We start from the raw sequence: 16,041 nt of genomic DNA on the forward strand, positions 1-16,041 counted from the left end.
AATATTATAAATAATGACAATAAAATGTATATAATATAATATAAAATTATTACACAATAGCACAATAATATAATTTACTAAAATTTATAATACGTATAAAATACTAAAATTTAACATCCTAATTTTTTAATACTACATATCAATAATAACTATAATAAAAAATAATAAACAAAAAGGAGGCTTCAAAAATTTCCAAAACTCATCAAATATTTTGCTATTGTTATTACCGTTATTTGATTAAATTAAAAAAATTCTACTACAATTTACCTTAGTCGATAGCGTAATTCTACGTATACTAAGTCCAAGATCTTCTCTGGATATAGCACTGGTAGCATGTTCAAAGTTCAAACGAGTCCAAGTACTCATTTTTTAAACTTTCATTAATTAATTATCACTAAATTATTTAACGAACAATCCAACCGATCGATGAAAATGTTTAACAGTAATAGAATGACTACTAATCGAAGCAATGTTTGACCGATCTAGAAGAGTGGACAAATCCAACTGTGAGTCTACTTTAATTAGTTATAAATAAAGACAAGAGTTAGCTGACACAGAGTTTAACTGTGTTGTGTGCCAGAATAGATAGCTCTTATTGACATTTTCAAGGGACATCATCGATAAATACATTTTAGTTTCTAACAGGAAACGAATACGAAGAAAGAGAGAAAGAAAATGTGGTTAAAAACGTGCCGATAAATGTATCAACATTTTTGACCAATGACGATCAACGTGCTTGCCAAAAGATGACTCCTAACATTCCTGGACAATTTATGTCTCTATGCGAGTGCACGTGTGTGCGAGTAAGGAATTCGCATGATCAAAAACATTCCGCTATTAATCAATAAATAAATGTGATATGACTACATTATATATTGAGAAATATTACATAATATTACATTGGTAATAATATAATATGGTATATATATTATAGAAAATATATAATATTAAAATAGAGTAATAAAATCAGTATAGTATAATATATATATATATAGAGTGTCCCAGACTTTATCGGCTAAACAATTTTGCTTGTATAAACTCTAGGATATAATCGAGTAAAATAATGAAAATATGTTTGATTTAATTGATTATTTGTTCTCACCGTGTTAGAACGTTTGATTATTTTCTCTTTTCCATCCTCTTCGAAACAATTGAGTTGTTGTAATGCTGCCTCCACACTTAGGACATTCCAATTGGACATTCTTCGTATATCCATCGATGACACGCGTAGAATTTGATTAAAAAACAAATATTAAAACGAAGGAAAGACACGAAAGAACGAACGTATATAAAAAGGAAGTAATTAATTAATTGGATGTTCAATTATTTATATCGGGGTTTTGTGTTATTTGTCTTGTGATTAATTATTTATTTCAAATCTCCCCGCACGATCTGAAATTTTCAAATGTAATTAACACTACAGTGCAATACTCACAACACAGATTTAGGATGTTACAAATTTGGAATAAATGTATAATACTATACTTGTATAGTGTTTCTTTTTCTTTTTTTCAATTAATTAGTAAATCAGAAATTAGGAAGTGTCTTCCGAATTAGTAGCTGCAGCGATATTTTGTTCAAATAAATGAATGAATAAATGAAATAAATAAATGTTTTATCAAATATTTCGAGTACTTATTATAAATTTGGTTAAATTTTGTTCGATCTTACACAGATATTATAACAAAATGAAATTTCGAAATTTGTAACAGGCCTTATCCTAAACTTCTTCTCTTTTCTTTTGGTAATTGAAAATGAATAAAATGTTCGCGACTGAAACAGAAGTGGACCTATTCGGTCATCCTGACATTAACTCGTACTAATCGAATTTTAGTAAGCTCCTGTGCCTGTTAACCGACAGTCGTAGAGGAGAAAAATGTAACTAAAATAATCTCGAAAGTTTCTCTGCTTACTCGAAATAGAATGACTGGAGTGGCTGTGTATGATGCCATGTGGGAGTTGTACGGCCAGTAGAGGGCAATCGCAGCATACACTCAAAAACTATTTCGACCATGTCGAAAACTACATTTTCCAAACGCTTTTATACGTTAATTTTCAAACCATCCAATTTTATACCTAATATATCTTACATTTTTTACTAGGTTTTTATTAATAAGAATAATAAATAAAATAATTAAACCGCTAATTTTTTCATATGCTGCGTCTACGCCATTGATATTTCATGCCGGTATATTTTTTTTACGTCTAGCATGCGACATCGCGTATTTAAAATAAAATTAATATTTTCTCATAGGGAAATAATCTCACGTGAAGATTTCATTTTTATCCGTTTTTTAAGTAAACAAAATTGCATCTGAATTAGATAAAAATTGTAGGAGTCACGAGAACATTAGGAAAACACAAAAAGTTCTATATTGTTATTAATGTTTTATTGGTTTCTTGATTAAATCTGAAATTTGGAAGAATTAATGAAGTACATTTCTACTACAGGTGGTTTCAACTACTTGTTCGAGAATCAAACCCGGGCGTTTTGGCTTGGAGCCACTTAAAACTTGATTAATTAGTTCCGCCCAATGCACGGGTGAACAAAAAGTACAAAATTCGAATTCTTTTTTTTATGACCAAAAGATGGGATCATGAATTAGTATCAATGCTTGGTAATGGAGAAATCTTTCAGTTTTAGTAATTGCTACTGCTTCCTAGATTACCGACGTTACCGATAAATAACGTGTCATTGTTAAATAATACATACCTAAAAACACTGTTAAATGTTTAAATAACATTTTTATACCGTATAAATGTTTAAATTGAAATACTTGCAAAAGAAAATAGTAAATCATATTTAATAAAACTCTTTTGTTTCCCTATTTGTTTTCGCGAAGAATTATGACATCCATATCTTTGTTTCTTTAGGAATGTAAATTTATTCTTAGTGAATGTAAATTTGCTATTGTTAAATCCTAACTTATTTGTAAGAAGAATATGAATATATATATATATAATAATTGTACATAATATCAATACACAACATGTATCTTTTCGATAAAAAATATTGATATTAAAAAAAAAGTACATGTTTTTTGTATTCTTATCGTTCGCGAATAACACGAAAATAACAAGAGAAAGTGTACGTCGATTATTATTGATAATGATAATGATAAATATTCCCCAGATCAATTTTTTCTGGAAAACTCTTTTTTGAATAGAAATACATCGACAACGGAGAAAGAAAGAAAGAAAGAGAAAGAAAGAAAAGAAATAAAAGAAAAAAAGAGAGAGATTGACAATTAATATATGAATTGTTTTCACAGTCCGTATGGTTCGGATCATTGCCTGTCTCGAAATCTTCGATTAAAAAAGAAAAAGATTTTATCTATTGGAATTGTTCGAGTGTAACGTAAGATAAAATTTATCTCCCGATAAATTCGAGCGAATAAGAAAGACCATTTGTGGTTTAAGAAAGATGTGATGATATTAATCCGAGAAAAAGAGGAAGATGGGAAAAGAAGATATAATCGGAATATCGGTTAGGGTTGTCCGTTAACGGAGACAAAAGTAATCGCATAGTCGCGATTATCGTGTCGCACAGCGTTCATTTAGTACGCTAAGCGGGGTTTTTTTTATTCCTAATTTTATTTCTCTTTTTTTCGGCTAGTTTTTTTTTCTAACAAGTGCCAAAAATATAAATATATATGTATACCGGATGAATAACCGAATAACGAAACAATAACGGCAAGAGAATAACAAGAAGAAGAAGAAGAAAGCAATTACAGAAGCATACAACTACTATAATACAGGAGAACCAGTATAGTAGCCGTGGTAGCAGTGGAAGTTGTTCAGCACCGGCAGCAGCGTCACTCTATCGATTTCTTTCGTAAACGGTCATAGTACTTATAGTAGGAATAGCAAAGAGACATAAAAAGAAGACTCTGTACTATTATTTCCCTCCTTTTTTTACGCCGCTTATTGGCCTCCTACTTTCCCCTCCTTTCCTCTCACATCATACTCATACACTCGACTCATTCGTTCACTTCCATCTACCATTTTATATCTCTTTCTCTTTTTTTCTTATATATACTTGCTCGTTTCCTCTCAAACTCTCTCTCCTCTCCCTCTCTCTCTCTCTCTCTCTCTCTCTCTCTCTCTCTCTTTCTTTCTTTCTCATTCTCCCCGCCATGATGGGACATGCGCTAAACATGGCGGATGGTATAAAAGGGTCCGCTTACTACGTAATGCGATCAGTCGAAATCGTGTCTGCTTGCAGTGTTGTTTGATTATCCACCATTTTTAATTGCTCATATTTTTCGAGTGTTATTATACTCCTGTTTACCTTACTCATTTTATTTTTTTTAATCTTTTTCTTCTACTTTTTATTCTTCTTTGTGTGCTGTTTCCTCAAGGGATCAACACGAAGTTGAAATTTGTTGAAGAGAAAGAGGGAAAAACAAAAGAAAAGACACTCGAGAAACACAAACAACGAAAAGAAAGAAAGAAAGTATTTATCATCTTCGGTGTGAAAATAAAAAATAAAAAAGAGAGAAAGATAAAGATAGAAAAAGTGGTGTCCTATGCGTTTGTTTGAGATAAAAAGAAAAACTTCGGAAGGAAGCGTTGAGAGAAGGGAAAGAGGAGGTGGAGGAGGAGGAGGAAGCGGGCATATATGAAAACTTACCGCGAGGATAATCATCAATATTTTAGGGTTACCTCGATCATCATCGTCATGAAGTAAAATAACCGAAGGGAAGGACTACCAAATATTTATTTCCTCTTATCGAGGAAAGAGACGAGAGAAAAATACGCCGGCCAAGAGGCGCGGCAACGAATTCAGCCCCAAGCGACCGAACTGAGTCCTCAGTGTAGGCTAGTCGGCTCGCTCAAGGTGCTACTATAGTTTTCCAAAGGTGCGAGGGGGGGTTTCATATTTAGGTGTTCATTAATGAACATTTTCTTTCTTATGCCCTTACTTTTCTATTTTACTACCTTCCTTTTTTTTTACCTTTTTTACATTGTTCTCTTCCCGTTCCCTTCTTTTTAGGTATCCCTAGTTTGTTGCGTTGTTATTGTTGATGATGAGATGACGTAACATAACCTTACTTTCTGTCTTCTTTCTTTTGTTTTTCATTTTCTTCTTCTTCTTTTTTTTGGACTCTTAATTCAAAAGGGAGAAAGAATTGTCATGTTTTACAGAAATCCATATTATTTTTTTTTTAGGCTTACCCTCCCTGATTCTAACGAAAAAAAAACGAAAAATATTAAATAACTACGAGATTAATACAACAGGAACAACGAAAGGATAATGTTAATGAAATTGTCTTGTAAATTTTATTTCTTCGTCGAAGTTTGAAACTACGATTGATGATAAAAGTAATAAGAGGAAGTTGTTTGTTATTATACGGTGAAAGAATTTTAATTCCTACTGTGATATCATTATAATAATAATATTAATAATAATAATAATAATAAATAATAAATAGTAAGAATATTTTTTGGAGAAAAAAAGAAAAGAAAGAAAGAGAAATAAACAAAAAAAAAGGGAGAGAGAATTACACAAAGTAACAAACGCCGTCGTGAGAGAAACTAAAACTCGCCGGCGGCGATAGTAAAAGAAAAAAGAAAAGAAAAGAAAATATGGCGTTAAACATGTGCGCTCAAAATTGCTCCGAGGATGCAACCGGATTCCTTTTCGAGATGATTTCCGGCGATATTTCGTTCTCCTGGAACGAGTATTCCTATTTTATAGCATACAATCCTTGGTTCTTTTCGATACTTGGCAGTACTATGGTCGGGCTTGCTGGTATATTACCGCTTTTGGTCATCCCAATTGAAGAAGGAGCTGATCTCAAGAATGGAGGTATTTTATTATTATGATTATGATTATTATTACTATTATTATTATTATTATTCGATTCCTTTTCAGTAGCAATCAGGTAAACCCGGTTTATATCATTCATACGGATTTTTTTTGTCAACAAAGTATGAATGGGTGGACTATTAATGTATTAGTCGGATTCATTATGCAGTTTTAATTGTTTCCATTGTTGTGTTGTCATGTAAAAACAAACGCATTACATATTCATCCATTTCATTTGTCCATCGTTTGTATAGAATTATCTCAGTTTTCTCGCTTTATTGTTAGTGATCAATAACTGTGATGCCATTGGTGAAATATTGTTGCCGTGTGTACCCTTAGGTTTATTGCGTATTGTTTGATATTTTTGTGACTATATCCGATTAGGGGTGTTCCAAAATATGTTTGTTTACTCAATCGCATTTTCTTAGCGAACTGCATCCTGTACCGCCATGCACTATCTTCAGACAGAGCCTGTTAGGACCTGTTAAGACCTGTTAGGATCTGTTAGGGTCTGTTTTGAATCATCATTCCCTTTCTTTCGCATATAAGTTAACGAACAATGACATTATCCTTTCATAAACAGAAGTTATGCAATTGTCTCGCCACTCATTCAATTGTGATATGTTTGTAATACATTAAATGTAACACGTTTCGTAATGCACTGTGTTGAACATTTTCATATGTAAATAATCAAGAATGTAAATTTGAATTTTACACGAGGAAAGATAGCAATTTCATTGGTATTTATCATTTTCGTCGTAGGATAAACGAACGAATAATGATTACTGAAATTAACAATGAATTCTGTTTATTAATCGAATGATGATCATTTGAACGTTTGTCGTAAATTATTATTATCTTCTTTTACAGTGTTATATATATTATATATTATTAATAAATAAAAAGAAATAATAATAATAAAAATTTATTGGTAATTCCCGAAGTTGCAAGCTTTAAAGTTATTCTGTTAATTATTCCGAATCACCCTGTATAATATTCTTGGCGTTAGATTTTGGCAGGAGTCGGTAACTCGTCATTGGAAATCCGTCGAAATAAATAATGCGCGTGATTCATTTATAATTGAATGGACAATGGAACGCTTTTTCCTGTCCAAATTTAGGAAAAGATATTTTAATTAAAGCGCATTCGTATTTCAAACAATACCTCGTAACATTTTATACCAGATATTTTTCATTCGATATAATGTCGCTGAATATTTCCGATCAAATTATAAATAATTGTTTCCAGTAAAGGTGTTGCTAAGTTCTTTTAATGAAATAGGAAATATGATATTTATTAACAGCAATTTTTTACAATAAATTTTCCTCGTCGAACTTCGAAGACTCCTAATTATTTTTTACTTCACTTTCTCAATATTTGACCAAGTTCTCACGCTGTGCAAAAGATCAAGTAAAATAATTTCTTTTGGGGTATAAAAACAATTGATCTTGAAGGTTCTTCGTCAACAACTTGATCGTGTTTCAGCTAGGATATTGCACCATAATGTGCAATGTTAATTTGCTGACGAAATCATTCTTGAAATATTGCAACAGGGTTGTTATTCATTAAAAATATTTTTACCACGAATGCTTGGTATATTACAATTAACCGTTCCTTAGCATTGTCAACTAAATGGTGTTAATTATTTAAGGAGACTATTATTCTAATTGATCGAATCAAAAAATGACAATTTTTTTTTCGGCAAATAAAAAATATATAACATTCCAATTTGACTCTCACATTTATAGACCTTTAGTGAATTCATGATCGTAGAAATGGCAGTTATTCGAATATATTTTAAATATTTAAAAATTCCCGCGCTTATATATTGTCTAATGGAGAAATCCCAATTCTAATAGAAGTTTCTTGCCAGAGGGCGCCTTTATTCTCTCGTGAAATATGACGTAGCTATTTTTAAGCTCAAGCATATTGGATGGATGGTGGTAGCTTAGCTTATATATATATATATATTTTTTTTTCTGTTTATAAATAAAAATAAAATAAGTTTTATACAAACAGAGCTGCATCCAAAGCTGAAAACAAATAAAATGACAAAACATGATGGATAGAAACAGTACTAAAAAAAAAAAAAATGAGTGTACGTTTTACACAATACCAAGCATCGACTTTCCCAATAATTTTATCATTGTCATCATGAATCAAAAGATTAACAGATACTTGAACAAAACAAAGCAATAATGGGGATTATATTTAATACCGGGGGGGCGGGGGGAAGGAGGTATAATTGTCTGATAGAATTAATAAATACAGTATTTATGTACTTACTTACTCACTCCAAATTGTAGTTTTATCATTGTTATCGTAAATGAGATGATTTTTAAACAAGAATTCGAAAAAAAGAAAAAGGATTATTGATATTAATACTCGAATAAATGATCGATGGTATTAATAAGTAAAATACTTGCGCGTAGTCTTTTTTTTTATCATAACAAATTTTGTTAGTATGAATCAGACGATTAAAACGGAAACTTGAAATAAAACAAAAAATGAATAAAATACTAGGATGATTATTGTTAAATGGAATTAGTAAACGTCGGTTTATTATAAGATCTTGCCCAATAGGTTTATCGTTGCATCATAAATTAGGTGACCAAAACAAGAACCGGAAAAGAATATTAAAATAAAATAAAATGAAAGGATTATGTTAATACTGGATTGACATTGTTGGATGGAACCGGGATACATATGGTTCTTCTTCTTTCGTTTCTCTTCTTTTGATATACTGTGTCTCTTTTTAATCAATCTATCTCTGTCTCACACACACACTCGTTGGCTTAATACGATCCTAGTACCAAGGTCACGAAACTTCTTTGAAGTCTCTTCACGTGGCATACCTTTAAAGAAAAATGTATTACCTATTTTTTATTCTTTTTTTATTCAATTTTATATATATTATTATATAAATAAATATATTATAATAGTAATCGTTGATTTAATCTGCAAACGATGATACAAATCTACAAATCTTTAACATATTAATCAAAATAAATGGCCAAAAATAAAATGAGTTTGATAAATTTCTTTCGATTGTTATCGAGCTTGAAAAATATTAACGTAAAGAAAAAAAAAATTAAAAAGGGCAAAAACTTCATGACATTTCAAGTCTGACGTGGGGTGGGGGGGGGGAGGGGTAAGAAGATAAGAGAAAGTACGTGGAAGAGAAATCATCGTATATCGCGAATAACTTTTAATTAATATACCGAACTCTTCTTCTTTTTTCTTTTCTTTTTGGTCACGTTAGAAGCAATATCGTTTTTTAATATTTTTATTATATTGAAAAAAGAAAAAGAAAAAGAGAAAAACATATTTTTTTCTTCTTCCCACAATCGTTCAACACCAAGAAAAGATTATTTATCGTCGATAAGATTACCAACACAATCTTCGTATCTCACACGTAATAATTAACGATGACGCAAATTATTATTTACAATTAGACAAAAACAAAATTGCGATTGAAAATGATTTCTTTTTTTCTCAAATCTAACATGTTTCTAACGCTACTATATTGTTCTATATGTTTTTTTCTCTCTTTTTTCTTTTTACAATTATTATTATCATTATTATTATTATTATTATTATTATTAACAACGATTAGAAGAAGGAATCTTTTTTATCGAAACTCGGTAGATAATTATTCGCCTTTTTTTCTTCTTTTCTTTTTATATCGTCAAGATATTGATCTGTGTTATGACGAATAACATAATCTTATATATATATATATCTAGATAGATAAAGATAGTATCATTACAAATATATGTTAACCTTTTAAAATTATGCGGTTAGCCGACAACTCTAATCATTCGCTTTTCATTGCTACCGTCGCTTGGTTAAAACATTAATACCTCGACAATATCAGTATCATGACTTTATCGAGACATTCTAAATGAAACTAATATACTCTTACTATATCATTTAAATATCACATGATCATATTGCGTCAGTTATTTTATAAATTCAAATTATAAAATGGCATTTTAATTGTTTAACACTTTAATCGATGCCATTTAATTCGTTTTTCATTGATTTATTACAATTTTACTAAAATACCAATCATACAATATCAAATACATATATTATAAAAAGAAATAGGGTAGGGGGAGGAAATATCATAACATTGCAAGTTTGATAAATCTATCAATAAAATAGAATGATTATTTCGAATTAACACCTAATGTAAAACATTTCTCAACTTCTTATTTACAATTTGTTCTTTTATTTAACACTATAAAGTTAAACGATAACAAACTGAAGGAAATATATTATACATTATTATTTACAACGCCTTACACGTGTTAATACGAACTTTGATCATCAAGTTATCTCGTTGTAATATCATCATTCTTTTTTCTATTTTCTTTTGATGACATTATCATTTTTATTAGAATTGAACTCTTTCTCACGTTGCTGCTGCGATTTGATAAATACGTCTTAACAGAGCAAAGGATATATAGATTATGTTAATCGAATCGTAGTTAAGTTCATAACAAATATCTTTAGCCTAGTTTTATTATCTTTATTATAATATCTACTTCTTCGCTATTATATATTCACATTATCGTTGTTATTATAATTATTATTATTATTTTTCAACAACAAAAATATATAGAATCATTTAAAATCATAATATAATTTTTTTCGTATTTAAAAATGAAAAAAAAAAGATAATTCAAAGAGAGAATTCTCAACGATGCAATAAATGTGATACGCCCATATTTGTTAGCAACATGCAACAAGAGAAGAAGCGAAGTCAAGTGAGTCTGCAAGAATGTTTGATCTTCCATCATGCAAAAATGAAACCTTTAAACTGTTTCAAGAATAGATTAATGTTAAAAACTATTACTACGATTATGTATGCGATAGCTTGAAAAAAAAACAAAATGTTTTTCGGAGTTTTCTTGTTCTTTTTTTTTTTCTTTTTGTATTAGAAATCACTTGAAATGCTAATTTGAAGTATGTCATCTCAAGTAGAAGCATAAAAGATAGAAAAATAATTGTTTTGTTCGTTTTTAATGTTTGATATACAGGGTGCAACAAAAATCTTGAACTTTAGTCGAGTATTTTTTTTCTTTTACATCCTGCACAGATCCGCGCGTGGTATAAAATAATAATAATAATTTATTTAAAAAGAGACTCGATACATCAACGGAAATCCCAAGAATTCGTATTTATTATCGTTTTACATACACACACACACACACACACACACAGAAACCACGTTTATATAAATCTTTTCGTACTTTAAACTTCTTATCCAATTGCAAATTGTACAATAGTTATCCTTCTACTATACGTTTAGTTTATCCGAGGTCAATCAATGCATATTTCTAATCACGTGGCAAAAGACGCGATCAGAATTACAGATATACAGATTATTTCAACGTGTTTTCGTTACAAAAAAAGTATTTCTCTGATGATCTTCGATGACGCTAGCTATTTTGTTTTTCTTTTTGTTTTCTTTTTAAATCGCGCCACGTGCTACACACAGTGATAATTTTTCATTAAATTATTTATACACTTTTCTATCTGTCGTTATCGTTCGACTAGAAAGCAATATTGATTTTACGATTGAACTTAACGACGTAACTACGATTATTTTCATCGTTCTCGTATCTGTGCAAATTGTAATCGACGTTTTGCGATTCATAATTAAAATCGTCAAGTATATAACATAGTTGACAAAGTTTATTATTCGTCCATAATGATTTACGGTAGCTTTCTCAATGGTGTATACTAAATTCGAATGAATAATTCATAATCATTTAAAAAAAAAAAAAAGAAAAAGGAAAAGAGAGATAGATAAAGAATAATTATTGTTCTGTCACATTTTAATATTGTTCTTTTTTGTAATATTATTTTAAACGATTACTTTGTTTCTCTCTCTAACAATTTATTATCATTACTATATAACATATTAATCATATAGTATGACTAACTTGCAATAAAAAGTGTTCCTCTGTTGATTTCCGGAATAAGAAGAATGTTTAATACGCCTACTATTTATCATCTCGCACCAGTTTGTGATAAAATATTTACGCGTATCTAGAAATATGAGAGACATTATTTCATTCCCGATCTTTGGGGCTTTTCCTGTTATATACATATCACAACTGTTCGGTTTTTCCTTACATTTTATTCTTAAAATTCATTAATTAATCAGATCACTGGCATCCGCTGATGATAATTTATTTGTTTTGTGCACATTACTTATGCAAAGACAATGACATTGATAATAACAACTTTTCCTGTCTATGCACGCGTATGCATTTTTATCCAACTACGACCAAAAAGAAGTTATGACAAAATATGGCTCGTTGCAGTTTATATGAATCATTTAAACATTTTTTTTTGTTTTGTTTTTTTTCTTTTTTAGAAAATACCTTGCGAATTAATCATTTTTCGACATTGTACCCCAACATTTTTCTATTCGGAAAGTTACGAGAATTCAATTTATGTAAACAAGAAAAAAGAAATTCTATTGAAATATTGCAATAATAATAATAATAATAATAATAATAATAATAATATTTCGAAGTAAGAAAATTGCATTAAATGATTGCATTATTGTTTAAAAATAATATAATTATTATTACAATCGTTTTCAGTTTACTGTCTCTTGACATTGTAATGCATGTTCGATAATAAGAATATATTAATTTCATATTTCCATGCAGAGTCACGTGTCTCTCTTTAAGTTTTTTAATTGATTTATTAAAAATTATATACTGCACGATTATTTTTTTTTTTATCGTTTTTCTTCTTTTTTTTCCTTTATTATTCGTTCTACGTTGGAGTATTTTATTTTAAGAAAAAGAAAGAAAATCAATATTTGACGTGTAAAATAATTTGATAAATAATATAATACAAACGAACTATCAACGCGTTTGGCAAAAAATTATTTTGAGTTCACCGTAATGGCGGATTAAAGCGGTCATTTTGTAGTCAAATTTGACGCATACCTACGTATTCATAAAAATAAAAATGTTGAATATATATGATGGGGAATTTAAGTATTCATAAATTATAATATATATCTCTTGAATCTTATTAACTTTTAACAAGTATTTATTATTTATATGTAAGTCATATAATTTAAGAATAAAAAATGAATGTTTCTCGTAGATAAGTGGATCGATCGAATGAAATTTTGTTCCTTGTGTTTATCGATTCGAACTATAATAAAAAGTATATTATTCGTGATAAATAAGTTTCCGTTGAAAAGAATTTAAGGTTTTGACCTTATCATCGTTCGCCATACGTTCCTCAATCGATCCGTATATTTATTTCACTTGAGATATTAGCCCACGTTTTACTGTTTCTATTTTAAAGTATTTTTTATGATATCATCCGATATTAACGCGTCGCAATTGAGCGCAACTGAATTGTTTCTATTTTTTTTTATTTTTTTATTCTCTTTAATTTATCTACGAGATAATTAATCAACGACATGTTGTGTTTATATATATATAGATAGCCATTATAGAAGAAAAACATTAATCGATGCTATTACATATACTTAATGTAAGTGTTTTTATTTTCCTACAAAGAAAAATTAATAAAAAAATACGTAATCGTACGTTCGTAATACACATTACATTTTATTTCGATGTCAAGTATTATCGATTATCACATTATTGATATATCCTACAAAAAAACAAAATCTATACGAATAAAACTGTTTTATATATAAGTATTATCTTATTTTCTTTTTTTCTTTTTTTCTTTTTCAGCTAATGCAGGAACATTGAAATTGCTTTTAAGTTTTGCCGTTGGTGGTCTTTTGGGCGATGTTTTCTTACATCTTTTACCAGAAGCATGGGAAAACGATTCCTTAAAAAGAGGTAAGAAAAAGAATAATAATAAATCGGAAGATCGTAAAAATGGCTGACAATGAAATTGAGTGTATACGTAAATGAATTTTTGCATTTAATACAAATTAAATAAAAAAAATATATCTAAGATACGTTATTTGTATTAATTAAAAAAGAAAAAAGAAGAAAGATATGATTTTATAGATTAGATTGTTTTTCGTGTATTAGAAATTTTGTTAACACGTGCGTGTTGTTTCACGTGCAGGGATCACAACTCGGGATTTAAAACGCACTATATTCTCGGGGTTATATATATTTATTAGAAGAAACTTCCGTCCGGAGGAAGAGAGGGTTTATGAATGAACTCTTTGTAGAACGCCTTCGAACTCTATTATGCGTTGGTTGCGGATTTGAATCGCCAGCTGTGCCCCGATAAATTGAACTATCTCTCTCGACCAATAGCGACGATCCTTTACGATTTGTCCTGAGAATAATTCACACGAACTATTTCAATTCTTTTACCAATATTCTTATTATTTCTTCTTTTTCTTCTTCTGCCACCTTTTTTTATTTCTTCAATTTATTATTATTATTATTATTAGTATCATTATATGAACAATGAAATTATATTTTCAGCTGCGAATCCAGATCTATCGTCAATGCCTTGCGGTCTTTGGGTTCTCTCTGGTTTTTTGGTTTTTGTTATTGTTGAGAAGATTTTTGCTTTCGATCATGATCCAGATGAAATACAGACTGACAACGACCACCAACAACAGTCGGAGATTATTAAAAAAAATCTTGAAACGGAAAAAGAAATGGAGAATAATAATTGTATTAACGTAATTGGGGTGAAACAAAAGAATGGCTACGTTCGACGTTTTGTCGCTAATGAACTTTTGGAAGTACGATTGCTTTTAAATTTTTTATGAAAATCTTTTTTTATATATATATAATTAATAAAGTGTTTTTTTTTGTTTTTGTAGATGGAACCATTTTTGGAAAAGAAATTAATGAAAAATGGATATACTGAGAAGGTAAATGGTATTACAAAAAAACCAAAAACAAATGGTTTCTTAAAATCAGAATATAAAAATGGTATCATACTATCTGATGGTATGTCGATTGACGAAGTTATGGATTGTCTGAACAAACTTACAAAAAACAATGGTTTTTCATCATCATCACCATCATTATTGAATGGTTGTATCATAGACAAAAAACAAGTATCATCCAATACAAAGGAAGTCTTTCAGCAAACTGTTGTCGATACTGTTGCCCAAAAAACCAGACCAAAACACATAGCAGGCTATCTGAATCTTATGGCAAATTGTATCGACAATTTTACTCATGGATTGGCTGTAGGAGGATCCTTCCTCATGTCCTTCAGATTAGGTGCTTTAACAACCTTCGCCATTTTGGTTCATGAAATTCCACACGAAGTTGGCGATTTTGCTATTTTACTTCGCAGCGGGTTCAGTAGATGGGACGCTGCTAAGGCACAAATTTTGACTGCGACTGGTGGCATTTTTGGATCGTTAGCTGCTCTTGTTTTTTCTGGCGGTGAAGTTGGCAAGTTCAATATTTCTTTTACTTTCTTGCAAATAAATTAATACGAGTAAATAATTACAGGAAATATAATTTAAAGATTATATTTTATTAAAAATGTATAAGATAATATAATATGATTTTTTTATGGTTTCACTCGGGTCATCTTGTATAATAAAATAATGAGACTTGAAGTTGAAAAACAGACTTTATCGTATGATTATATAAACTATTTATAAATTGGATATGGCAATATTTCGTATCTGTACTGATAACTTCTTTGACCCCGATATAAATATGTTTCTGCATACGGAAAATACTTATTTTTCTGATAATCTCTGATTCATTACTCGAAATCTATCAAGTTAACCTTTGTATTATAAATGCATATATAATTTATATTTATTATCGTATTTTTTGTTACAGAGGCAAAAACAAGTTGGATTTTACCATTTACCGCAGGTGGTTTCCTCCATATCGGCTTAGTTACAATTTTACCAGAACTGCTTAAAGAATCTAGTCCAAAGGAATCTTTAAAGCAACTCGCTACTTTGTTATTTGGTACTACATTAATGGCAATGTTAACAATTTTATGCGATTAAAAAAGTATTTCTCATACGATGAAAAAATTAATTAATTTGAATAAATTATATAAAAAGAGAAAAAAAAGCGCATTCAAAATCTATCGATTATATTTTATGATGGTACTTTACTGAAATACAATTTCTTTAAGAGCACACTCTCACATTAAATAGTCTATACCTATTATACTTGGTTCGGTGAACGACGAGTGCCATTTTGAATCAACTTTCTCTCATCTTGGTCTCTTTTATATATTATAATATATAAATATAC

The 16,041-nt window shown here is 29.5% G+C and overlaps 2 protein-coding genes across 7 annotated transcripts in view; one reads left to right on the top strand and one right to left on the bottom strand.

Annotated features, from left to right (window-relative positions):
• The window catches only part of LOC106791698 (F-box/LRR-repeat protein 7), a 7,095-nt gene extending 5,260 nt beyond the window's left edge, over positions 1-1,835 (bottom strand). The window contains exons 1-2 of one of the 6 annotated variants that reach the window (XM_014757551.1): positions 1,821-1,835; positions 1,103-1,392 (exon numbers count right to left, since the gene is read on the bottom strand). In XM_014757551.1, coding sequence (XP_014613037.1) covers positions 1,103-1,216 — 114 coding nt within the window. In that variant the 5' untranslated portion in view covers positions 1,217-1,392; positions 1,821-1,835. Of the gene's footprint in view, positions 1-267; positions 423-1,102; positions 1,586-1,671; positions 1,682-1,820 lie in introns of those variants that run through there. The other 5 variants (XM_014757554.1, XM_014757552.1, XM_014757557.1 and 2 more) reach the window with 5 other exon arrangements.
• A 2,348-nt stretch (positions 1,836-4,183) lies between these two features.
• On the top strand, positions 4,184-15,944 carry LOC106791691 (zinc transporter ZIP13 homolog). Its single transcript, XM_014757537.1, has 6 exons — positions 4,184-4,862; positions 5,173-5,812; positions 13,561-13,671; positions 14,278-14,543; positions 14,625-15,210; positions 15,613-15,944. Exons 2-6 carry the CDS (start codon positions 5,590-5,592, stop codon positions 15,786-15,788), a joined length of 1,362 nt encoding a protein of 453 aa, XP_014613023.1. The 5' UTR covers positions 4,184-4,862; positions 5,173-5,589; the 3' UTR covers positions 15,789-15,944.
• Positions 15,945-16,041: the final 97 nt, after the last annotated feature.

This window comes from Polistes canadensis, unplaced genomic scaffold (assembly GCF_001313835.1).
Source record: "Polistes canadensis isolate GaletaPanama2010 unplaced genomic scaffold, ASM131383v1 scaffold_332, whole genome shotgun sequence".
NCBI lineage: Eukaryota > Metazoa > Arthropoda > Insecta > Hymenoptera > Vespidae > Polistes > Polistes canadensis.

Excerpts from the sequence above, each read along its gene's own strand:
- LOC106791691 (XM_014757537.1), top strand. The coding sequence starts at position 5,590 with ATGGCGTTAAACATGTGCGCTCAAAATTGCTCCGAGGATGCAACCGGA. Across the intron at positions 13,672-14,277 it reads AAACGATTCCTTAAAAAGAG|CTGCGAATCCAGATCTATCG; the intron begins GTAAGAAAAAGA and ends TTATATTTTCAG. Across the intron at positions 15,211-15,612 it reads TTTTTCTGGCGGTGAAGTTG|AGGCAAAAACAAGTTGGATT; the intron begins GCAAGTTCAATA and ends TTTTTGTTACAG.